This window comes from Thunnus maccoyii, chromosome 3, assembly GCF_910596095.1.
Source record: "Thunnus maccoyii chromosome 3, fThuMac1.1, whole genome shotgun sequence".
Lineage (NCBI taxonomy): Eukaryota > Metazoa > Chordata > Actinopteri > Scombriformes > Scombridae > Thunnus > Thunnus maccoyii.
The window spans coordinates 14,309,602-14,335,929 of record NC_056535.1 but is presented as its reverse complement, the minus strand read 5'-3'; the positions used below and the strand labels follow the sequence as shown (position 1 = coordinate 14,335,929).

At 40.6% G+C, this 26,328-nt stretch overlaps 2 protein-coding genes across 2 annotated transcripts in view; one reads left to right on the top strand and one right to left on the bottom strand.

Annotated features, from left to right (window-relative positions):
• Positions 1-632: 632 nt before the first annotated feature.
• On the top strand, positions 633-3,263 carry il10 (interleukin 10). Its single transcript, XM_042406646.1, has 5 exons — positions 633-1,187; positions 1,390-1,449; positions 1,618-1,782; positions 2,633-2,695; positions 2,809-3,263. Exons 1-5 carry the CDS (start codon positions 840-842, stop codon positions 2,917-2,919), a joined length of 747 nt encoding a protein of 248 aa, XP_042262580.1. The 5' UTR covers positions 633-839; the 3' UTR covers positions 2,920-3,263.
• A 10,737-nt stretch (positions 3,264-14,000) lies between these two features.
• mapkapk2a (MAPK activated protein kinase 2a) overlaps positions 14,001-26,328 on the bottom strand; it is a 32,823-nt gene continuing 20,495 nt past the window's right edge. Inside the window, exons 2-10 of the mRNA XM_042405669.1 lie at positions 25,758-25,897; positions 18,404-18,468; positions 18,182-18,261; positions 17,934-18,060; positions 17,740-17,815; positions 17,520-17,644; positions 16,545-16,630; positions 16,339-16,419; positions 14,001-15,863 (exon numbers count right to left, since the gene is read on the bottom strand). Coding sequence (XP_042261603.1) covers positions 15,714-15,863; positions 16,339-16,419; positions 16,545-16,630; positions 17,520-17,644; positions 17,740-17,815; positions 17,934-18,060; positions 18,182-18,261; positions 18,404-18,468; positions 25,758-25,897 — 930 coding nt within the window. The 3' untranslated portion in view covers positions 14,001-15,713. The remainder of the gene's footprint in view (positions 15,864-16,338; positions 16,420-16,544; positions 16,631-17,519; positions 17,645-17,739; positions 17,816-17,933; positions 18,061-18,181; positions 18,262-18,403; positions 18,469-25,757; positions 25,898-26,328) is intronic.

Below are 26,328 nucleotides of genomic sequence, written 5' to 3'. Positions count from 1 at the left end.
AGGATCTGTTCACTCAGAACAACTTTGTATTGATTTGCAGTGAGTCTTCCCTCTAAGGGGACAAGTGGACCCAAACCATGCCAGCAAAATGCCCCCTGCAGCATAACAGAGCCACCAGATACCCTCACTGTAAGGGTCAAGCATTCAGACCTGTGCTGGTTTTTCCTTTAATTTGTCACCTGTCTGTGTATATATATAAATAAATCTATACCTGTGTGTGTGTGTGTGTGTGTATATTGCACCCTAATGCAATCCAATAATTCTGCTTTATGTCTATTATTGAGGTTGGTGATGGTGTACTGGGGTACGTTATAATGAATGATGTTCCTAATATTTTGTCCACTCCATTAACATACATGAAGGGGGCAAAATATTAGGAACACTTTTCAATATAATGCAACCCAGCACACTACCCACTACAACCTCAATAATGAACAAAGTAGAAGTATCACCTCTCTGAGAATGTCAACAAAAACTGAAAATTTATAAGCTTCATAAATGTAGAATTTATTGCAGATATATTATACAAATATATTGGTATATTATATTATATTATATTATATTATATTATATTATATTATATTATATTATATTATATTATATTATATTATATTATATAAAATAGTGCTGACCCAAACTTTTTTTTTCCTTGAGAGCTCAAGATCTTGCAATCTATTAATAGTACCAGCCCATCTCATGGGAGGATTAGTCCATGTGTGATGTATGATTCTCAAGAAAAAAAATCCCCCGCATGTATGAAGCATGTTTAACCGTTTCTCTTCCAGTCAGTCTCCTCCCTCAGGTGTCTGTCACAATTTGGCTATATATTAAGACACGAGATGGTCCAGAAATATGCACTTGTCTCTTCTGAACTCTTCAGCAAGATACCAACAAGAAGAATTCTCCTCTCAGAGGTCTCATCTACGTCCACTGAGTCCATTGAACCAGCAGCATCTTCTACTCCTGAGGACCGACTCTTCCTTTCTCTCCAGCCAGAAGACTTCAGCAGCTTGTCCACCAGCATGACTCCTCGATCTCTCCTCATGTCCGTCTTGGTTCTCTTGTCGTTCTTCAGCAATGCTTGGTCCACTCCAACTTGCAACAACCAGTGCTGTCGTTTTGTGGAGAGCTTCCCTGTCAGGCTCAAGAAGCTGCGAGAGGACTATTCCCAGATCAGAGACTTTTATGTAAGTATGCAAAAGCGCAGCATATGCTCTGCAAATCGCTCATGCAGATACCCTGATAGTGCGTGCAGCATGATTTAGATAAATGTCCCGCCAGTCACCAGATGATGATGCTGCACTTTCTCACCTCTGCCTGTCTGCGCCTGTGTTGGTGTTGACACTATCTCACACAGCACATTGAGCTCAAACTTTTTTATGTCTACAGGAGGCAAATGATGACCTGGACGAAGCGCTGCTAGACCAGTCAGTCGAGGACTCTTTTAAAGTAAGTTCCCCTTCAACTCTAAGTTCCTTTTTTATGGTTGAATCTGACTGAAAATACGCAATGCGTAGAAGCACAGACAGCTCAGCAGCAGCAGGAGAGCATCGTGCACACCAGTAAAGAGTTAAACGACATCATGTAACCAGGCTGGTGTTTTCTTCCCTCCCTCAGAGCCCGTTTGCCTGCCACACCATGAACAGCATACTGGAGTTTTACCTGAGCACGGTTCTGCCGACAGCCGTGGCCGGAGTGACGGAGGACACAAAGAACCTAAAGCCCCACATGGAGTCCATACAGCAGATCTTCGACCAGCTCAAGGCTGATGTCACCAAATGTGTGAGTATCTGGCGCACGTGTTGCTCCTACAGTAGGATAAAGATGTAAATACGCGCTATTTACGCGCCGCTGTAGGCTCCGATGTAGTCGTACAGCAGCCAGTGCGGCACATATTAGTGACTGGATGATTATTGATGTTCTTGTGCAAAATCGCTGTGATATTTTGTGAAGACCAGAATTAAAATGGATCCTCAAGTTTTAAGTAGATTTTCAAGTAAATATTGTACTGTACTGTTCTGGTTACATTTGGACGCGTAGACTATTAGTTATAATAGTTTCTAATAAAACACGTGTGTAAGTCCGTTTCTGTTTTCATACGTTCATCAACCAAGATGTCATGCTTTTCGGGAATAAGTGCGATTAGCCGTCACTCGGATAAAACTCTGTCTCCCTCAGCCAAACCACCGAAACCACCTTCCTGGTTTTGGGCCAAATCCTAAAATATCAAAAACATTCCCACACTTGACATGCGGCAAATGGTTGAATATGACAGGAAAGGGTTCGAGTTCAGAGGAGGCTCACAGGACAGACTATAATGTTGCATTAGTCAGTGATTCCTAGCATGCATAGCCGTGCACCATCCAGTTGAAGGGAAGGGGTGCAGGGAAGGGGTGCAGCCGCTACTTATGAGTTTCTTGCCCTGCGCTCTGCCTCTTAGGCTGCATAGAAATCCTTGCTCCATTGCTGGACTGGCAGACCCACATCCCAACCAAAACTTTTGCTAGTTAATAATAACCATCTTATTAATGGGGTTGGGGAACGGGCAGTGTAGGGATTGAATTCAGAGCATGACAGTCTACTGAAAGTTGGTAACTCCTGTGTTAACATCTCTCTATTGTTCCGCTTACAGAGACATTATTTCCACTGCAAGCAGCATTTTGACATCAGAAACATTAACTCTACATACACTCAGGTGAGTGTCAAGATCTCAGTTTTGATGATAAAAAATATACAATGTATGTACATACATATGCATGCTTTATATTATGATGCTTTCATTAAACTGAATTATGTGTTTGTCCACAGATGGAGAATAAAGGTCTTTATAAGGCTATGGGCGAACTGGGTCTGCTGTTTAACTACATTGAGACATATCTGGCTTCTAAACGGAGCACAAGCCATGGGGCCTCTGCTTGAAGACCTGATGACCCTAATCAAAACACAATCTTGTTCATCTCAGGAAAGAAAAGATAGTCATACACTCTTGCACTCATTTGCATTCAACACATTGTTTACAGTGGTATGACTGTTGCTTGATGATGGTTTACTTTCATAAACTGATGCTTAACGGATGTCTTTATAGTTTTGAGACTAGATAGACAAGATACTCCTTTGTCCTGAGGACAAGTTTCTGTTTGGAATCATATTGAGTCCTACCCATATGAAGTCACAACCAAAAGTGCCAAAGCTGTGTTATTTATTTTAATTATGTATTTTGGTATTTATTTTATGTTTTGTATTGTTTCAGATGAATAAATGACTTGATGATATTCATGGCCTCTTTTGATTTTATTGCACAAGATGATACAGTCGTTTTCATGTGCCATTTATTAGGAATGGTAAACTGCTGAGTACATCACATCCTGCATTACTGCACTCTATATGTATGTGGGGAACCACTAGAGTGTAAACTCAACAGGCTGATGCACTAACCTCAAACGTGACCCATATACATCACTTACCAGCAGCAGCCCTGCTGTATCTTAACTTACCGTAACTGTAACTAGCCAGCCTCACCCTCATGGCATATGCACACTTGCACAAGCACTCACACACACATGCATGTGACAGCAATCTCACTTGTCACACATGCAACCACATATAAAACAGAACTAACACACAGGTTAAAATAGAGCAGCCCTTTTATTAAAAAATGCAATGTCACCTTCTTTTTAGTAATGCCTGCAACAGAGCCAGAGGTTGTAACTGCATGCTTTTTTAGTGGTTTAACTAATCAGCTCCACCACAATACATTGATATCTGAACATTGGAAGAATCTGATGAACAAAAATGGTACAGAAATGTATCCTGTAATAACCTTTGACTGTATGTATGTGCGTTATTCGGACAGCGGAGTCACTGTCTCAGTGTTCCCGACTTGACTAATTCCTGACTTGACTCAAGCCTCTGCACTGAAACTACTCTAAGACATTTCATCAGTCGCTCGCTTAGTCAACATGGGACGATCTGAATAGTATCATTCCAGCAATGACAGTACCTTATGCAAAGATACCATTCATAACATTTGTCTGGTAAGGCATGTATATTTTAATTTGGTTTATTTTAATAGCAGTTCCCTTAAGCATAAATTGTGTTGTTCATCAGTGTTGAGTGCAACCCTCAAAAGTTCCTGAGTTGTGTTGATTCAGACTTCAGTCTCCCTAAAGTAAGTGTTTACAGTACATTGTGAAACGCCAGACTGACAGTGTGCCGGTGCTGTTTAAGATCATGTCTGGCTGTTGTGTAATGACTGGATGCTTTTGATCAGACAGCAGCGGTTTGGAGGCAGGGTGAGAAAACTGAGAGAATAATTTTCATCAGTATTATCGTCATCCGAAACTGGCACAGATACTTATAGGCTGCTCCATACTGTACAGACTTTAATGCAAAATGTTGAATCACAAGAGATCAATGTCAAGAAGCATGAAAACTGGTTACCATCAACATCTAAAAAAAAAAGGATCCCAAAAAAGTCCTGAATTTAAAATGTAAGGCCTACATCAAAAGAGAATTTATTGTAAAGAGTGAAGATGCAAATTGTTCAAAGTGTCCTGGAGACGAGCCTCTCCTCATTTAATTAATATAGTTAATCTATTTTGTTTATTCTAACAGTTTGGGGCACATATCGTTCAGAAAAGTCTATTTGGAAATAGTTAAGATTGATGTGGAACATTAACACCCATGAGCGGAAAAGGAGGTAAAACATCACAAAAGTTGTCGAAGACATCCGTTCTGATTCATTATTTTGAATCATAATGTTTTAGAACGATTTCTGTACGTACAGCTGATGAGTCATGTAGAAGATTAGATATTTCCAAAATAGAGATGCCAAAGATATCCAAATATGCTGACAGCACTTTGCAAAGTGACACATTCTTTCTGTTATGAACTGAGTCAAGTGATGTAAGATATCCATCCGTTGCATCACTTGCTTACAGTACACTTGAATAAGTCAGGTATTTGTTAGGCATTGCACAGATATTTCTCTGAATCTTGGTTTAGCAGTGCCTGAAGTTTAAAGTTAATTTCGACTTCTCCATGTCTTTCCTGTCTCTATCACTAGAACAAGACACTTGTAAGCTCTGAATCAAGTGTGACAAAGCTATATTTCACAACACCAATAATACAGAATAAAATATACAAGTGCAAGAGCACAGTCCACAAACCAGAAGCCTCTCCCTGCCACAGGAACCTGGAGCATGTAACCACTTCCTTTCCTGGACCAGGTGCACCTCATTGAGAACTGATCTGGTGTAGAAGACCTAGGGAGAGCTTTGGCTATGGCTGTGGAGATATTTCCCTATAATTATTCAAGAGCGTGGTATATCAATTTGAGAGCATAATTTATTGATTTTACGTTCAAATGTTGTACTTTGTCCCTCAAAACCCTGCCATCACACTCAAACAGCCTCTGCTTGCGCTTAGATTTGCTCTGTTTCTGCTCAAATTGTGTGCTTGCACTCAAATATAATGTTGCTTGCACAGATTTTCTGCACACAAGCTTCAGCTCTTCTCCTCACACAAAAACAAATACAAAAACATTTAAAATTCAGTGCAGCACTAATATAGCACAGAGTTCACTGGAATAAATTACCACCATACTACTTATTCATTACAATGCATAAAGTGAACAACACTCCACCACTGACCCAAAGTAAAACTCTTAACACCTTTTAAAATACCACAACCATGGGATTTATTAACATAAAGACATACAAAACAACCAAGACATATAAATAAAGACTACAAACAACTGTCATAAGACAACAGAAACACTGAATAAAATCCCAAGCTGAGAGGCAACAAGAGCACAGTCCACAAAACAGAAGTCTCTCCCTGCCACAGGTACCTGGAGCATTTAAGCAGTTTCTTTCCTGGGCCAGGTACACCATCAGTGATCAGGTGTAGAAGATCTAGGCGGAGCAAGAGACAGGAGAGGAAAAAGGACAAACAGCACAGGCAACACATACAGCCATAACCTGCAAGTCAGGTATTTGGTAGTGTTACGGACTAGTCAAGTCTAGGGGATTCAGTGCCAGGAACCGATACTAGTCCTAACCTGGAGGGTGTAGAAAAGGAGAAAACGTGGAAGGACACAGAGGAAGATGGACTGGTTTCCAATATTAGAGAGACAGTCGGGAGGTGGGTTACTTTACCGAGTTTCCAAGCCAGCTAGCATTTTAAGTCCCTCCGACTCGGCCTCGCCAGTGCTGGGCGTTGCTCTCGTGAGCCGCAAGCTCAAATGCACTACTGTCAAGTTATATGGTTGCAAAATTAAACTTCAACGGAACATTCTGACTGGACGTTTTGAACTTGGATAGAAATGTCAATGGGTTGTGGTCAGTGAGAACCACCAGATCACCTCCAGCACTACAGACATACACCTCAAAGTGTTGAACTGCCAGAACTAGAGCCAGGGCCTCCTTCTCAATGGTAGAATAACGTTTCTGATGGCGATTCAATTTTTTAAAGAAGTGGGCAACTGGCCTATCTATCCCTGACACATCAGTCTGTAGTAACACCGCCCCCACTCCAACATCACAAGCATCCACTGCCAGCTTGAATGGGACAGAGAAGTCTGGAGCCACCAATACTGGTTCACTAGCTAGGATAGCTTTAACCATTGCTTTCTGACAGTCTGCCGACCAGCTAAACCTAGCTCCCTTCTTCAACAAGTTTGTGAGTGGTGTTGTCACCGCTGCGAAGTTGGGGACAAACCGCCTATAAAATCCACACATGCCCAAAAGGTGCATTAGCTGATGTTTTGTTTTTGGAACAGGCATGTCTAAAATGGCCTGCACCTTGGCAGTCCTTGGCCTCACCGAACCTTGGCCAACCTGGTGCCCCAAGTATGTGACCTGCCCCTTTCCAATCTCACACTTGGGCAAGTTGATTACCAACCCTGCTTGCTTAAGACGTTCAAACAACTGTCTCATGTGTTGCACGTGATCAGACCATGAAGAGCTATAGCAAACCACATCATCTAAATAGGTTACAGTGTTCTGCAATCCAGAGGTTACCAAATTCATTAACCTCTGAAAGGTTGCTGGCGCGTTCTTCATGCCAAACGGGAGAGCTTGACAGCGATACAAACATTCCTGCATCACAAAGGCAGACACATCTTTTGCCCTTTCCGTCAACGGCACTTACCAGTAGCCTTTTAACAAGTCAAACTTTGACACATACTGTGCCTTGCCGATCCTATCAATGCAGTCTTCCAACCTGGGTATGGGATACGTGTCAGTTTTAGTAACATTATTCACCTTTCAGTAATCAATGCAAGGTCGTACACTTAAATCGGGCTTGGGGACAGGGACTAAGGGAGAACTCCATTCACTTGAGCCTTGTTCAGTGACACCAATTTCTTCCATATAAAGCAACTCTGACTTCACCTGAGCCCATTTTTGTGAGTTAATGCTGTACAGATGTTGCTTAATGGGGGTTGCCTCACCAGTGTCTACATCGTGGGTTATTAACTTCATCAAGCCAGGGGTATCTTTAAACAAAGAACTATACTGGTCCACTAGATGTACTACATCCTCTCTCTGCTCTGTAGTGAGGTAACTAAGTGACTCTCTAAGATTGGCCAGGGCGCTGGAATTCTTGAGCCTAGCCGTAACAGGCTCCACTGACCTAACATCATCCTCCTCACTCGCCTCCTCTTCCACAGCAACTTGAGAGGTTATACACACTGTGGACGTAGTGTCACGGGTATAATAAGAATTCAAGAGATTGATATGACATACTCGTGATTTGTGCCTCCGGTCGGGGGTCTCAACAACATAACTGCAAGCACCCACTTTCTTGATAACCTTATATGGACCATAGAATTTTACCCCTAGCTTATCTCCACCCATGGGCAACAAAACCAGAACCTGGTCCCCTGCCTTGAAGGTACGTTTCACTGCCTTCTTGTCATACTGAGCCTTCATCTTTCCCTTAGCTGCTTCCAAGTTATTCCTGGCCAAGTCACAAGCTGTATGCAGCCGGTCCTTGAAGGATGCTACATACTGCAAAACCCCACTGGGAGCGTCTGTCTGCCCAGCTGACTGCAACAGCTGTTCTTTCACCATCCTCAGCGGTCCTCTCACTTGATGTCCATAAACCAACTCGAAAGGGCTAAAACCTGTAGCCTCATTCACAGAGTCTCTGATAGCAAACAATAAAAATGGCATAGCTACATCCCAGTCATTTGAGTAACCAACACAATAGGTTTTAATCATAGACTTTAATGTCTGGTGGTACCTCTCGATCGCACCTTGGGACTGAGGATGATAGGCAGATGACATAATTTGTTTAATTCCCAGCTCATGCATCACTTCCTGAAATGCACTAGAAGTGAAGTTGGACCCACGATCATGTTGGACTTCTAGTGATAAACCTACCCTAGAAAAGAAATGGAGTAGAGCCTCCACTATGACCCTGGTCTTAATGGACTTCAATGGCACAGCCTCTGGAAACCTTGTAGAAACATCCATAATAGTCAGGAGGTACTCATTCCCTTTCTTAGTTTTTGGCAAAGGGCCAACACAATCAATCATTACTCTTGAGAAGGGTTCCTCCATGACCGGTAGAGGGCAGAGGGGAGCAGCTCGAATGGTCTGGTTGGGCTTGCCCACAACCTGACAAGCATGACAACTACGACAGTATGACACCACATCCTTATGCATTTTGGGCCAGTAGAAATGTCTGCTGATTTTCTCTTGAGTTTTCCGGATGCCTAAATGACCAGCCATGGATATTTCGTGGGCTAAACGCAGGACTTCCTTCCTAAAACTCTCAGGCAGCACAACTTGAGTCATAATGGTCCATGTCTCCTCTGCAGGACGATCACGAGGCCGCCATTTCCTCAACAAGACTCCATCTTGGATAAAGAAGCCCTCAGCTACCTCTTTCATGTCCTCAGCACTAGCAGCTGTCTGTCTCAATGGAGCTACAGAAGGATCCTTTTCCTGCTCTAATATAAGGGCTTCCCAAGAAAACTGAGAACAAGGTGACACCTCAGCTAGCCTAGCGAAAAAGGTATCAGCCAATCCACCAGACAGTTCATCCTGCTCACTGGAATTTCCTTTTTCAGCAGCCAGAGCATGCGTCACCACAGAAGCTGTAAAAACCTCGGGGTGTTCTCTCTCCAAAGCCATGGTCTCAGGGACTTCACAAGGTTTCTCACATACAACCGGTGTCACGCAAACCTGAGTACCGGCCAAATCCTTTCCCAACACAAAAGCAACCCCTTGAACTGGCAAGGAAGGTACAATGCCGACCACTACCGGCCCATTTACAATGTTAGACTTCAGAAATACCCTGTGCAAAGGAGCACTAATAAAACCCCCTCCCACACCCTTCACTGGTGTAGAAGCTTTTAAATAGGTGGCAGGCGAGAGGTCTATAATACCCTGAACCAATAAGGACTGTGTTGCCCCTGTGTCCCTCAGGATGGATATAGGGACCATTTCCCTATCAGGTGCCCCAGAAACAGCCCCTCTTGACACAAAACCCTCAAACCCCTTCGCTACTGGGCAGGATGGCAGGTTCACGCTGTCCACTTCACAAAGACCAATCTGTGTGTGGGCATTTATCAACCCCACAATTTTCTCGTCCCCATTTCTTTTCCTGAGACCAGGACAACTGGACTTTATATGGCCAGGCTTTTTGCAGTAATGACAGATGACGTCACTTCTAGGAATAAAAGGCTTCTCATACCTTTTCCCTGGTCCTTGAAACCACAGGGAGGGAGGAGTAGGCTTAATTGCTATAGCCTCTGTAGGCCTGTCAGTGGCAGCCTGCCTCCTATCCTGTCTGCCAACCTTGCCTTTCCAAGGCGCTTCTCTGTGCATTAACTCATAAGAATCTGCTGCCATAGCAGCTTTTCTCAACTCTGTAACTCCCCTCTCATTTAGATGTATTTCCATGTGCCGGGGTAAACTGGTTTTAAACTGCTCCCCCAGTATAAGTTGCCGCAACTCTTGAAAGGTATGGGTGTTAGTACTTGCTAACCACCTGTCAAACACAACCTCTTGTTGCCTAACCAAATCAAGGAAAGTCTCACTTGATTTTCGCTGCAGAGACCTGAACTTCTGTCGGTAGGCTTCTGGCACCACCTCATAGTCTGCCTAAACCACCTTCCTCACAGCATCATAGTCTCGGCTGTCAGAAGCATCTAAGGCTGCATAAGCTTCCTGAGCTTTACCCTCAAGCACACTCTGAATAAGCAACGTCCACCTATTCTCAGGCCACTCTAGCTCTTTGGCAATCTGAGCTAGCTGAGTTTTACATACATACACAACCATCTGTTTAAAACGAGAATCTGGCACCGAGCAGCTGTTCTGCCCGTAGCTGTATGTCCATGGCCTACTTCTAAACCTAGCAACATACAACTTTTCCCGAGCTGAATCCAACTCAATTGTGCCTCTTCCCGCAAACAGAATGCTTGGATGTAACTCACTAACTGAACTCTAATCACTTCGAATCCATATCCTGGACGAGCCTCCCAAATTATGTTACGGACTAGTCAGGTCTGGGGGATTCAGTGCTAAGAACCAATACTAGTCCTAACCTGGAGGGTGTAGAAAAGGAGAAAACGTGGAAGGACACAGAGGAAGACGGACTGGAGGTGGGCTACCTTACCGAGTTTCCAAGCCGGCTAGCATTTTAAGTCCCTCCAACTTGGCCTCACCAGCACTGGGCGTTGCTCTCGTGAGCCACGAGCTCCTTCTGGCGGTTCAGTTCAGGTTTTGGTGGTTGGGGGATGGGTCCCCGAAGAACAGAGCTGGGTTTACACAAGGGTCCGGGCGCAGGAAAGATGTGAAGAGGACGCCTCTGGTCTTTAACTCAACTCATACTCAACTGCATGCGCACCTCACCGTGACGTCCTTTATATCAACACGCAGCTTAACCACACCCCCTTGTTATCTTCTCAATGAAAACCAGTCCAGTGTTTAGAAAAGGGAGAGGAAGAAAGAGGAACTATAAACCCCGCTCCCCAATCACTCCTAACAGTAGGCATTGTGCAGATAGTTCTCTGAATCTTGGTTTAGCAGTGGCAGTGAGTGAAGTTTCAACACGTCTTTCCTGTCTCTTTCACTGGTAAAAGATAAATATAAGCTCTAAATGTGTGTCACAATGTTATATTTCCCAACACCAATACTACAGAAGAAAATACATAAGTCACCACTCTACAGTAAGTCAACTATACAATTGTGCAACAAGTAGCACTCTTGGTACTTCCTGAATATGGATATGACCATATTGGGCTACAAGCACATATTGTGTGACAGGAAAAAAAGCCTCTTCCTATCACTACTTGGCACAGATTTGCATAATGAGTTCCATTTAAAGTTAAGGCCAAATTATTTACATTCTCAGTTGACGGTTGCAGATAAATAATTACTCCTTATTGGCAGATATGTATATTCATGTTCTGTAGATACTATCTAATGGCATTTCTTCTTTTATCACCAGATAGCCTTTTTATATATCAAACTTCTGTATTGATGTATGTCTTATTTCTTTTATTGAGAATTTACTCTTTTTATGTATATATGTGAATATATTGTATTTATATTTGTTGTTCTTTTTTATACTTATAGAAATGTGTGTTTTCTATCTCATGCTTCCGTTTTTTATGCTGCTCATGTCCTGTGATTGTTTTTAATATTCTATCTCTAGAAAGCATTTTGTGTTTCTTTGCTCAATAAGTGTTCCATAAATAAACCATTGTTAGGATTATAAATGACCATAAACAAATCCAGTAGCATTAATTGAGGGTTACTCCTCTTTATAATTAACAGCAAAATGCTCTTGTGTGCAAAGTAGGTATGTATGTATACATGTATTGTATATATGTGTGTATACACAGACGGGTAACAAATTAAAGGAAAAACTTGTCCACTTGTCCCCTTGGAGGGAAGGGTCACTGCTAATCAATACAAAGTTATTCTGAGTGATCACCTTTATCCTATGATGAAACATTTGTATCATGATGGGAGCGGTCTCTTCCATGATGACAATGCCCCAATTCACAGGACATGGGGGGTCACTGAATGGTTTGGTGAGTATGAAAATGATGTGAATCATATGCTATGGCCTTCGCAGTCACCAGATCAAATAAATTGAACACCTATAGGAGATTTTGGACTGACGTGTTAAACAGCGCTCTCCACCACCATCATCAAAACACCAAATGAGGGAATATCCTTTCCTTAGACAGAAAAAAGTGAAAAATGTGTTTTAAAAAAGAAGTAGATTTTTAACATCATTCGAACAAAAGAAAACAAAAATCAAAGCAACCACAGCAACCACAACATGTAGCCAGAGTGGTACTTGACAGTAAGAACAATCAGATTTCCAGCACATGTGAAAGATTAGTAACTGTTGAACATGTAAATCTGACAACAAAAGGCTTTCCATTTGATCATGTCTGAAAATCTTTTTTTTTTTTTGAGCTGTTAGTTTCTTGCTGAGGTTGTGTAGTATCTCACTATTGCTACCTTGTCTGAGGCAGGTAGATCAGCTTCTTGCCAGAGAGGATGTGTCTGTGTGTGAGAATCAGGGTGACATGCCACTTCAAAGAATTTAAAGGACGAGCCGTGTGTCACCACCTCAGCTGAGAAGTCTCCATCCTCCATATTTCCCCACAAATGGGTGTACATAATAATGACAAGTTGGGGCCCAATATGTTGTTTCAAACGTAGAAAAAAATAATGTAGCACTGTTTTTTATATTTGTGAAAAAATAATTGTCTTATCCAACTTCTTCTAACTACTGAATGTTCATTGATGACAAGATGACGTAGTGATTCAGAAACTGTGTACCATGGGTTCTGTTTTCACTCCTACCACTTGTAAAATAAAATGCTGATGACTGGAAGGCTCCCCCCCCTTTGGCGAGGAGCATGCTGGGTGGGTTTTGTGACGTTTGTTTTTATGCAAGGAAAGGGGACCTCCTCAGGACTACTATTACGAGGGACTCTCCTGAGACTCCATTTGCCCCCATTTTCTTACCTGACAGACGTGCATAGCCGAGAGAGATGACTGTAGGTTTCGTCACACTCAGAGCTGGAAGCTGAATGCCTTATGGCTGCGCACCTGAAGAAAAATAACCATGTGCATTGGCGAGAAACCGTTCTAAACACCCCAGTGTTGGCAAATGTCTGTGTTGACTCAATGCCACCACACTGTTTTGCTACGCAAATGTGTATATTCCAGGAGTCAATCATACCAGCAAGGATGATATAAGTTTGTCACAAGTTGAGTCTGTACACTGCGTCAAAGCGACAAATCCCAAGACCGCATATGGCCGACCTGACAAGCTGAGTCATATCTGTAGACATGACTGAACTGAAAAGAAAAAATCTCAAAATGTGAAGGCACAGGTGAAATAACGGGGAAATATTTTGCTTACTGAACTGTGTTGTAGGAATTTAATCAATATATTCATTAATGAACAACTTGACCAACAACCCAGATCAGGTCACACACACATGACAAGGGTAACAAGTAAGCAAGTAAATGCAAGTGGTTGCATTTAAATGTATTTTTAAATTTAAATAGTAATTATACCTTTTTTCTGGCAACACATATAAAGAAAACCCTAAACCCATATAATAATATTACATAATTAAAAAAATTTTTGATACAGGCATAAGGCAAAGAGTATAAAGTGTATATCACTTCAACTCATAAGGTTTAGTAATTGTGGTTATACTCTGCATAAAGAATGAAAACTTTTTGTATTACCTTGGTTTTAACCATTCATATAAGATGTGACTGCTTTGGAGAAAAAAATGCAATCAAGGAGACAACCCTACCAAATGCTTGAAACATTTCTACAATGGGAGTTCCTGAAAAATGTGATATTATCATATAGAAAAAGACAATACTGTTATCATCCATATAATTCATTTAAAGCTTTACCATAACTTTAGTATGCTATTGAAGGCCTATACTTCTTTCCGTCAAAGTTATTTCAAATTCAGAAAAGGGACAAAAGAGAGCAGATTGTGTTTTATGTGTTTTTTAATCCAAAGCAAGCAGACAAACGTACGGCAGGTGGTGAACAGACTCAATGACAGAAAAAAAGACAGACATCTCTGTGCTTCCACTAAAAAAATGTGTTGAGAGGGAAGAAAAAAAACAGAAAAAAAAAAAAACAGGAACATTGTCACAAACATTCAATGAACATTTTTACAGTGAGAGATTTCTAGGTGCGAAGCGACAGGTAATGTGGATGTGATTTTACAAAGTGAGGTGGACCAAACTGACAAAATTAATACAATCATTTCCCATGATCCCGAGTGAGCTGGGAAGCATCCTGTCGTGTTAACAGAACACTGAAGAGAAACCATCCATCACACCCTCTCTGAATGTGATGACAGCTTGCTGGTGGTATGTCAGATTCTGCACCGGTATGAGGAGCAGCTCTTAAGTACTTTCTACTTCCTTTTAATCCTCCAGGAAGTGTGGAGGCGCTGTTCACACTGGCACTGCACCAGATTAGACTCTGGGCTGCAATTGAGCTGGTGCAACTGGCAGTAACTCTTAACGATCTTTTCAGAAAGACCTCCAGAGCTTGACCAGTCTGTTAGGACCATGTATTCCCTAGAGGGTGCTACTGCTTACGTAAACACACACAAAACACTCCCTATTGTTTCTTGACATCTCTGCAACACATATGCAAACAGAAATCAACACTAACAAAAAGGTCCTAGCAGTACTTCAAGCTGACAAACACATCTGCATAGCATTAACCTGAAATATAATCTGGCAATGTTATAAATTCTGAAGCGTAACATTGGTAAAAGCCTGAACCAAATGGTAGGTAGGGGTTACAAGTTGTTTGCTGCTTTAGCAACACTCAATAAGGCCTATGCTAAAATGTCCGTAAAATCCATGAAAAAATACAGTATCAGTTGGCTCCTACTCTCCTTTGAGCTACATGCAGGAGAAGATGAGCCAGTTTCTGCTCCTAAACATGACTTCCTTCTCTGCCCTAAAACTATGTACCTGAAACAAGCCTAGATTAAGGTAGGAGAGTGGGGCCACAAGTGAGGTGCTCTGTCAGAATGGCACACGGCCCTTGAGTGAGTGCATAGGCCTCTGTTCGACATTCACGAAGACAAACTGAACCTGTCAGACACTCCCAGTCCGAGTCCCCGAAATGAGCAACTATTTCCAGCTAATTCCAACAGTCAGGGACAGAGTCCTTACATTCCACTTGTCAGTTCAAAATACATCTGCTTACTTTGCATGTACGTAAAAGAAACCTTCCCTTGCTTTTATTTTTGGGATTTAGCCATTTGATTTAACATTCACGAGTTAGGGGCTAGAGCTAGAACAGGGCTGTGGGGTGAAAGAACTACTGCTAATGCTAAGGCTTCATGTCCTATTCCAACATTCAAGCCCCTCTGAGTACACAACCTGATATTTGGGAAAGGAGAGGAGAGAGATCTCACCGACTCCCTCTCCTCCCCTTTTCTATAATTCATAATCTCTTCACTGGTGTGAAAACACAGATTAACATCCTCTCTGCTATAGCAGAGTGGTGGTTTGTTAAAATGGTTGAGTAATAAAAACAAACACTCCTACAAAACATTAGAATTTGCCATGAAAAATAAAACACTGAGAAAATCCATGCAATGCGACTCACATGTCGACAAATTATTGCTTCCTTTTTACAACCTGTGTTTGTATGTGCATGCATGCGTGCCCCCTTCAGTGGGCAGCAGACTGTGGATCCGCGATGGCGTTACTGGCTTTCTTCCTCCTTTTCGTTAGCAGCGGATTGGTTGAGTCCTCAATGGTCTTTATCTTGATTTGCTCATAGTCAACCCTCATTGTTGCCAAGGCACTCGTCATTTCCTCCTGAAAAATGAAGAGAAGAAACTCGTTAGTCCACAGCAGGCCTTGGTTGGGTAAAGCAACCCAAATTGGCTATCTTATGTGTTTTATTTAACGAATATCAGGCTGTGGCTAGACAGACAAAACTTGTTTTGCCAGATAAAGTTATTGCTGATTTTAATAAAAAGATAAGATAGCAACACAACAAACAGGAAGTGGAATAGCTAATTTTATTCAAGACACAAAACATGATTAATAAGTCAAGGAAACATCATATGATCTAAGATAAGCAGCATAGCACATAAAATACAATATATAATGCTAAACATGAGGGGATTTTTCTCATAGGCTTGATACTTCTTCTTATAAAACACATGCAGATCAAGTAATTTTTCTATTCAAAGCATGTTACCACCAGCTACCATACAGATACAACTGTTTGTTCATGTTTTTTTTTCTTTTGCAAGAAAACAGATTAAAAGAGAAGCCAGTGACAAACCTTGACGTCCTCCCACGTGTCCTTCTCCTCCTTTAGCACTCGGCTGGTGTGAAGGGGGGTCTGGGGAACCTCCATCGATTGCTTTAGGGAGACACGCATGAACATATTTAATTCTTACTTCACTGGAGGATGTCAGTCAGAATAAATGAATTGTATAAATGATAAGGGAGCGAATTAGAAAGATACACAATGTGTTATGTGCTTACATTGATCCATGGATGATTCATAAACTCTGTGATGGTCATCCTTTGGGTCGGCTCTGTCTTAAGGAGGGTCCTTATCAGTTGTTTAGCTGCAAACACATTTTATTATTTATATCTTTGAAAAAAAGAGACTTCAATATTTATCAGGCTGGAAAGAAAACCACAGAGAAGTAAATAATAGCACTAAAATGAAATCCAGTTGGTAAATGTACTTGAGTAAGAAAAAGGCAAGCTGAGTGGTCATTTAACTGTAATCCAGTTTTGTGGGTTTTTTTTGAAAAACATGCCTAAAAATTAAAACAGATTTACAGATCAACGCATTCAGAAAAATACTGGTAGATCATACCTGCATGATGGTAACAAACTAGACAATTGTCATATACTTTTATATACTCATACTGACTGGCCTTAAGTACCAGTATATCCCTTTCTATGAGGCACATATACACTCATGCAGGAAATGCTCATAGTATAGCATTAGGTTAGTAGGTAATATGAATCTGTGATATATTGTCGGAGATAAGTGTGAAAAATATGCATCCCCAGAATGCAGCACACTGTTCCGGTGCTGTATCTCTTTTCATTACAATTAACATATTACTCAGGAAATCATACTTCACTTTCAGTTGTGGAGAATGTGACAGGTGGGTGATGAATAAGAGGTGAAACACCAGCTACAGTTTCAATTTCTTCAAAGATAAGACCAAAAAGCTCAGCTCATCACATTTAGATGACATATTTAGACAGAGTAGACAGTTTAGACTCTGAGGTTTTTTAATCAAAGACCTATTCCCAGCAAGTGCTCCTCTGTTTTGTCAGCACAGCAACTTGACTCTTGAGTTTTAGAAAAAAGGGCAAGTCTCAACAATTTACCACTTTTAAACACCTTCTGTACCCATATACAGAAATGTAGTATGTACATATCAACGTCTCACTGAATTAATATTATTACACCTACAGTTTACACTATAGCCTTACCTTCTTCTGATACATCAGACCATTCAGGGTTGGGAAACTCATATTGGCCCATCCTGATCCTCCTCTTCATCCCAGGGGAGATGGCTAAACCGTGGTTAGAATAAAAAGGGGGGTACCCACACAACCTGGTGAAGATGTGAGATAGCAATATTAGATATTGCACACAGGAAATAACCATGTGTAATGAGGGGATCAGAGATATCACAAATGACTGACTTACAGGATATACATAATGACACCCAACGACCACATGTCACATGACTTGTCATATTTTTCTGGGCCCAGAACCTCTGGAGCTGCAGAGAGAACGAAAGGAATAAAGAAGGGAGAAAAGAGGAAACAAATGTGTTGTAACCATTGATATAAGCAAAAAGTGGGAAGAATGTGCTGGTACACACAGAAACAGATCCTTACCAACATAGTAGGGTGTGTAGCAGGGGGTAGCTAAAGAGTTGTGTGAGGTGGTCTCCTTGGCAAAGCCAAAGTCTGTGAGTTTGAGCAGGGCATTCGGCCTTTTCGAGGAATACAGTAAATTCTCTGGCTGCAGGGAGGATGACGTTAGTTAGAGCATCCATAAAACTCCCCTTTCAAATAGTTTCCATTTTACGATAAAGACCAGGGAATTTTTTTTCCAACATGTGTGATAATACAGAATTACAAACCTTGACATCTCTGTGTGCAATGTTGACTGCATGGAGGAATTGAATGGCCTCTCCTATGCTTTTCATGATGTCAGATGCCTCTGAAGTAAAGAGGACAAAAAGATCTTTTAACAGACATGACAACTCTTTGATAAATGTCGGCTGGATCAGTGCGCTATGTTATCACATGATAAAATACAGCAGTAGTGTAAGAAATGCTGTAATTGCTTTAAATCTTGTTACCTCTCTCTGTGAAGGCCTGGTCTCCTCTGTCCTGAATTCGACTAAAAAGCTCACCACCATCCATGCTGCAACATAATAAAAAATAGAAAAGAAAACACACAGATGTCAGGATATGGCTCGATACACTTCTGATGTACTCACTACTCATGCTCGGTTCAACTTACTCTCTTTTTGATATGATTTTGAAAGTTCAGTGCACGTGAAACCAAAGGGCCTCAACAGGCAAACCATGGATCAACAATCAAGCCGACGAGCACCTCCTTTCATTGACCTGTGACTGAATCATGTCTGGACTACAAGCGAGGCCATCATGTGTGGATGCTCTACAGAAACCAGGTCAGCTTGACACATTCATAATGGTGTGATGGAAACATTTAATGTGCCCTGTGGAGTTTTCTTGTAAACAAACAAAACTTATTTCCATTCAGTGTTACTCACCAAAGCTCTGTCTATCCTCAAGATCTAACAAACCTGTCAAATCCATTTCTTTACTCATTTTTATTTAAAGTTTGAATGCTGCATTGTTTACATTCATGTTTACTAGCCTACAGTCTTCTTCTTCCCTGCCTTTGTTAATACATACAGAAAATTACAGAAACCAGTAGACTAGTGGAATGGTGTGAAACTATTGGCAGTACTGGGAGTAAAACTCCACTGGGTGCCTTTAACTCAGAGCAGTGAACCAAAATTTGAAGAAAAAATAACTGCATTTCATAGTACAAGATCTAGCCCAATTGTGTTTATGCTGTGCGAAACATATCATGCCCTGCCAGTTGTTTCGGATGCAGTTCTTTTATTTGGGTTGCTGGTGGAGGTGAGCTGTGGTCTGTTGGTTGACCACCACAGATCATTGTGTGAAACCAAGTGAATGACTTTTTCTTTATACCACAGACGTATGAAAAAAAAAGAAAATAAGGAAGAAATCATTGTCATATAGAGATCTGAAGTCAAACCAGACTAATGTCATTAAAAATCCCATAACATTTGTAATTGCTAATAACTAAAAGTCCAGCCATTAAAACAGAATCTTTCTCAACAGTATGCCGTGTGGCTTTTTCATATGTTTAGATAAGGACAGGAGTTTTCTGAACAAGACTGGGTCAAAACCTAATATATGGCTGGATTGTGTTACAGGGATAATCAGTGGTAGTGTCTATAATGTGAATTCCTGGATATTCAATGTTCATCTGCAATTTTCTGTAGTGGTTCCAGTAATATTTCCTGGTAAAGTGTACTGACCATGTACCATGACATGGTTAAGCTATGTCTGAGTCAAAAAAGGGGTATAAATGCAGTTGTGAGAACAATACTTTCCACTCATATCTAAAGATGTTTGATTTAAAAGAACTTTTTTTAATTATAATTATAATGATTCTATCTGTTATCTCCACCTGCTCTTTGATCCGTTTCTCTCTGCAGATGTCTCTTGTTTTTCACTCTGTATCAAGGGTTTTGTCAGAGTGAGGGTTATTTGTAGTGCTTTAACTGTGCGCCTACGCTCATGCCTCTATGCCCCTTTTTTCTGCCTCATTCCAGATCAATGATCACAAAGCCTGTGGTGGAAACTGCAAATGAAAGTTTTGACAGCATTTTAGGTACAAAGTCAGGAGGCTTATCTCCACCTGGTTACTGCAGTTACAGTCAAATCAAGTGCACCTGCAGAGCAGGCACCCCACAGTAAACTGATATAACAGCCTACATGAGTCTCATGTTTTAATACTGTTGTTCATCGTTTGGGATGTGAAAATGTCAGAGGAATAAAAAGCTTGCGTCCTAGTATTAGTTCAGTTAATAAATCCAAACGCACCAAGGGGCATCTCTCCTGCTGGTTGCTGACAGCGCTGCCAGTCGGAGTCGTTCACACTGGATGGTAGAGGAGGAGATGGTAGAGATGCTGGTACACATGTGTTTAACTGGGAGTATATCCGGCTTCACTGCATTTAACACGGGAGCTGAAAGCATCAGAGCTCGGAGCAGGAAACAGTCACTCTGCATTGCGCTGCTGTCCTCTGCTTACATCGTCTCATGCAAAATCAATTTGAAAGAGCAACGGCCAATTGGGAAACTCCAACACTCGGCCGGCCGACCAATAGTGAAACTTCATCACTCACTCAGTCACGGACAACTGCATTATAGGGCTGGTCCATGGCTGATCCAGCCAAGAACAAATTCATATTGTTGTTTATTCAATATTTATGTTTTTAGCTGTCTTTAAAGAACATCACTATCCATTAAGTCCTAGATGTTTACGGGCTAAACGTCAGCAAGTGGAGGGGTTGTGCCTAGTTCAGACATGTCTATAATAACAGCCAGACAGGGACAAGTCAAGGCTGTACAAGTCTTTACTTGGCAGAGATTACAACTAGAAAGTTGAAAAATGACTTTAAAAGGAAGCATTGGGGAGTTTTATGGATAAGGACAAAACCAAGTTACAACGACGTAAGTACCTCTGCTGCCGTGCTTGTATTTCTTTTAATGGGGGCTGTAGTTTTTTTATGTGCAAAACGAAAACATTGTTTAACTTTAATAAAATAAAAATTTAGATTTCTGATAGCAACTGTTGTACTGGATGCAGAATGGTCATAGAATATGGAAAGTAAGCCCAAGGAACACGCTTCTTTTTTCAGAGAGGCAAATGAAAGAAATGCTAAATAAAAGATTGTAATCAGTTATAAAGCTAGTGGTACAGAGGCTAACCAGACCTAATGACTATCTATAGTAATATAACTAATTATGTCAGTTTATTCACTATAATTTTGTTGGAGAAGCCATTACTGTCAAAATCATGTCAGTTTTAATGGTGTTTACTGAAAATATTTACCTTGGTGTAAAACAGACTGATTCATATCTATTTTCCCAAAAACATTACTAAAAACAACAGTTATGGTTTAATAAAAGTATGTTTGTACTGATCTGGTGTTTTGGACTGTTCAAATCAAATGGCATATTTAAGTCTTGAAAAAATCCTCTGTAAAGCCATTTCAAAAAAAGGAAAATGCATAAATATCTATACTGTCAGAGGACTTGAAATACATGTTATAGTTTGAAGTCATATTGCTAAGTTTAATACAATTTTTACTCTACTGAGTTAGGAATGAAGACAGAAGTTGTCTCTGTGCACTCATGTGTTCGATGCAAGTATCTATTAAGTGGAAAAAAAAGTTTTGCATTTGCATGGGACCTGCTGAGCTGCAGAGCCGCCGTCTCCTCTGATTTCAGTTCTCTTATATGTTTGTGACCACAGTGATGTTCACTAAAGTGCAGATCTAGGAGTCATGGACTTAAGCACGCAAACGTGCACCGAGGTCTTGAGCAGGTTTCATGCCTGTTCATTTTTTGCTGTATCCTGCTGTATGAAAAAAATACTACAAGGACATGTATTTTTATAATAATTACATTTCATAGAATATTCCTACAAAAACTCCCATGTACTCCTACAGGAAAAACACTGGGCTACTGACAAGATGAAGGGTCAGTAGATGATGGGGGACAAGAGAAAGCAGTAGAGTAAAGGGTAAATACTTCTTCTGCTGAGAGATTTGAACAGCAGGGCCCAATATTGTAATACTGGGATCATCACCCACAATTTACTGATGCACTAAAATACTTCTGCACCTCTAAACAATACTAAGATAGCAAGTTCCAGGCACGTTCATTGGTATAAGTACTGTCAAATGTTAAGTTAATGTTTATTAACCTGAATTAAATTAAGCATGAGAAAATCCGTCTAAACTTGATCATAAGTTTCATTTAATCTTTTTGCTCAGTATGACTGTGTAAGTTTCAGGTCCAATCATCAATACCAATTTTGTGTGTATGTGTGTTTGTGTGTGACTGCAAGTGCATGACAGCACAGGCCGATGCTTCAGGCATGCATATGTTAAGGGGAGAGCAGGACCTGCAGTGGCAGAGCTGTGGGACAGCCCTGTTAAACCACAGCATGCTTCAAACTTCTCAAAACCATTCATTCACATTCAGAATTTGCTTACTGAGAAACGGACAGCAGCTTGATCCATGGTAATTTTTATATTAAAATCATCACAATGTGTGGTGAGGCCATCCCTCATGATTCTGAGAACAGCTTTGCACGTTTGTATGACGGTTTATTTTATGTGGTCAAAAGGTAGAGCCAAACTCTCAGCCACTCCCTTTACATCTCTGTGTTTCTGAAGTGTGGTGGTGAAGTGTCAATTCTCACCATTAAAGATACTACTGATTTTGACAAGCGTGGAAGCTCAAAATTCACATCAACTACACCATCACAGCAGAAATACTTCAACACCCTTACACATTTCTTAGTCTACATCCTTTCGCATCTCGTATACAGTGTACACGAGACGTACTCGCTGGAGACATAACCACTGAGAAAACCCCCAAATATACTTTACCATAATTTGGTAAAGCGTTTTGCAGACTAAGGAAGGTTTCCATTTTGCCATAACTGCCTTTGATGTGACATAGGTTTATAACTATACAAATGTTTCTCTTTAAGAGCAGTCATTGAGCTTTTTAAAAAGTTTAAGGCAATCATTGGTCAGATAATAACTGTAGTTTGCTGAATCTGCATCTGACACCACACAGTTCAGGCCCAGGTATTGTGAAAACCCTAATATAAGTCAATTAACAACATACTAACAAGGCCTTTTTTAATTTCAGGGTGAGCAATGTGACATTGAAACATCTTTGTGGGTCAGAGGAAGCTCACAGAGACTGTCTGGGCTGAAGGGCATAAAGACAGTAAAGGACAAGACATTCGTGCACCCTCAAGGCCTTCAAATTTGTCTCCCTTTACTGATATACTGATCCTGTGAAGTGTGCCCTGTTTAAGCTGTATTTTACTACTGTGTTAAGAGGTTACATGCATGCAGCTGCCATGACTTCGTTGTAACTGACATGTTCCTCCTCAAATCAAATGGCATATTTAAGTCTTGAAAAAATCCTCTGTAAAGCCATTTCAAAAAAAGGAAAATGCATAAATATCTATATTGTCAAAGGACTTGAAATACATGTTATAGTTCGAAGTCATATTGCTAAGTTTAATACAATTTTTACTCTACTGAGTTAGGAATGAAGACAGAAGTTGTCTCTGTGCACTCATGTGTTCAATGCAAGTATCTATTATGGGGAAATAAAAGCTTTGCATTTGCATGGGACCTGCTGTGCTGCCATGACTACTTCCTAACTGACATGTTCCTCCTTAAAAATGTAACTACATGTTAGGGCTACAGTGGCTTTGTAGTCACCACGTGGAGACCCCAATAATGCAAACAGAGTAATAATTCAATCTACACTGTAGCTATTTGGGTATTTGTGGTGGGACTGCAATAAAACCCTTGGGTTAGGGCTTGGCGATATGACCAAAATCTCATATCCCAATGACGACACCTATCCTGATATAGCATATTTTCATTCAATGAATAAATAGTTGGTCCATAAGAACTGTATTAATGTAATCCACACAAAAGAGGGATAGCCTCCAAATGACAAAAAATAATGCAGTAAAGAGTGTCTGATTTGTGTCACAACAAATAAACAATAGATCATAATATGAAACGATTTTGTCAATTCTCATGAAAAGACCAAACCCAGCTTATGAGTTAGTCCATCTCTCACTCTCCAACTTTTCAGACCCATCTGTGACTCTCAGCCCCAAACCCATTTGTTCCTGATGAAGATGTTAATCTTGAAAAAAAAAAGGTGACAAATATACAACTTCCTTAAAAAAAAAAAAAAAAAAGCCTGAACAACTTCATCTTCGAATGAGAAGAAGATTGGTCAGAGGTCAGATCAACAGCTCAGAATTTCCTTAATTATCACAAGTACTTAACATAGTGACCCTTTGCACAACATGGGAAACCACTTTAAACAGCAGAATATGGGTCAACACAGTGACTCAATTTTAGCAGTGTCAAGAGGAAGGCACACTGAACAGCTGAATCTCCTTGTTTCTGTGTCTTCTAGTGTGATATTCTAGGAAATGTTAGTTTCATCAGAAGAACCACTTTTCTTTATTCTCATTTCATGTTGAGCACAATTTCTCTCAAGCACGAGGAAATTAGTCATCAGCTGCAGGATTTGTGCATGTGAATGTGGGCAGACAAGTCCATTACTTCAGCACTACAACGGTAACCACAGACCTAATGAGTGCACGTGTATGTGAAGACAAAGGGGGGGGTTCGTGGTTTTAAGTGCTGCAAGATGGAAATCCTACAGGTGAGGAAAGAGTGCTAAGCTCATTTAGAAGAAATGGGTCATTTTCAACTAACCACAGATTTACAGTAAGGAAGCTGGCTGAAATGTGCTTTAAACAATGCAGAACATGAGATCCTCAACACCTGTTCAACAAGCATTTACAAGCAGAAAAGCAATATTTTCAACTGCTTTGTCCATAGTCTTCCAGTATCTTTCACACAACCGCAGCATGCTGGTTAGGCTAACAGGAAACAGGAAACTGCTTATATTGTATATTACATTGTGGTGTGCAAATTCTGGTAAACTACCAGTTTACCACCACTCTACCAATGGTACCTTCTGTCTTAACTCCATTCAGTATTTTGATGTCAGGGATATTAGTTATTTTATTGACATTTGAGATTTGTTTCCAGTGAGATATTACTAAGTTTATATCGACTTTCTGAGGAACAATATTTACTTATGTGTTAAGTATTAATAAATTCAAACCCTTTCCTGACATTTTTATCTTTTTAAACTAATTTTTTTAAAAAAAAAAAGCAATTTTTAGTTATGAAAAAGAATCAATAAGAGTATCGATAAGAGTAGTAGTATCAATAAAATACCAACGATACCCATCCCTACTCATCACTTCACCTTTGCTCAGAGTAATGGAGGCTTTCTCAGAACCTGCCCTCCAAAGTCTGGGAACTGTAGACAGCAATAAGACATGAAAATTCAACCAACACCCATAATATTTGATTGAATGTGCGGCTTTGCAAAACAAGCAAACTATTCCATATGAAACACATGAAAACAATGCCTATATTTGTGTCAACTACACCGTCATATTATGTCACGCAATGTGATTGGGTAGTGTTACTAATGTCGCCATGGAGATTGTAGTTTTCTCTGAACATTCTTATCAATATTTTGGTCCATAACTTTAGATAACTTGTAACATCCTTATTTAATTTGTCCTGGTTGAGATGATATAATGTAACTAAACAAGCCGGCTGGAGTATAGCGTCTGGTTACCATGGAGATGCCGAAGCATAAATTGAAAACGTCATGTGACCCTTTAATTTCTGTTGAGTAACACTTATCAAAAGTGTTGAGGGACCTATCATAAATAGGCCTTTAGTTAGTTTGTGTGTTTGTGTCACTGAGACTGGGCACTCACCACTCCATGACAATAAGCAGACACTTCCTGCCCTGATAGAGGTTCTCATAGACATCAATGATGCGCACAATGTTGGCACATGGTGACGCCCTCCAGTGGAGTTCCACTTCTCTACGGGCTTTGGCACAATCCTGCAGCATCTAGATGGCGGGATGGAAACAGAGAAGGAGGCTGATTAACATTAAAAATAAACAGATATTTACAGTATACTACAAGTTACCATTACTGTTTAATTGTTCTTTTCCTTCATATAATAATTAATGGGCAATGTGATAAAACTGGACTACATTTAATCAATCACCTATCTCATGGTGGGATCAAGCAGGTGAGACCTGAAATGATTTCCTGTGCTGGATTTACAGGAAAACAATTACAGACCAACTGGATGACACTACTGAATTCACAATAGTAAACAAAGTGCAGTGCTGCCATCAGCTGGCAGAAGGCTGAAAAGATGATGTAGTTACTCCAATCCACTTTTGTGAGATTGTGGCGCCCTCTTTCTGTGACAGTTGGTGAATGCACCATTTAACACCTGTAATTTAAATGATTTTGCATCATGATGTACTCA

Coding starts and splice junctions, on each gene's coding strand:
- il10 (XM_042406646.1), top strand. CDS start 840: ATGGTCCAGAAATATGCACTTGTCTCTTCTGAACTCTTCAGCAAGATA. Junction 1,188..1,389: donor CCCAGATCAGAGACTTTTAT/GTAAGTATGCAA, acceptor TTATGTCTACAG/GAGGCAAATGATGACCTGGA. Junction 1,450..1,617: donor CAGTCGAGGACTCTTTTAAA/GTAAGTTCCCCT, acceptor TCCCTCCCTCAG/AGCCCGTTTGCCTGCCACAC.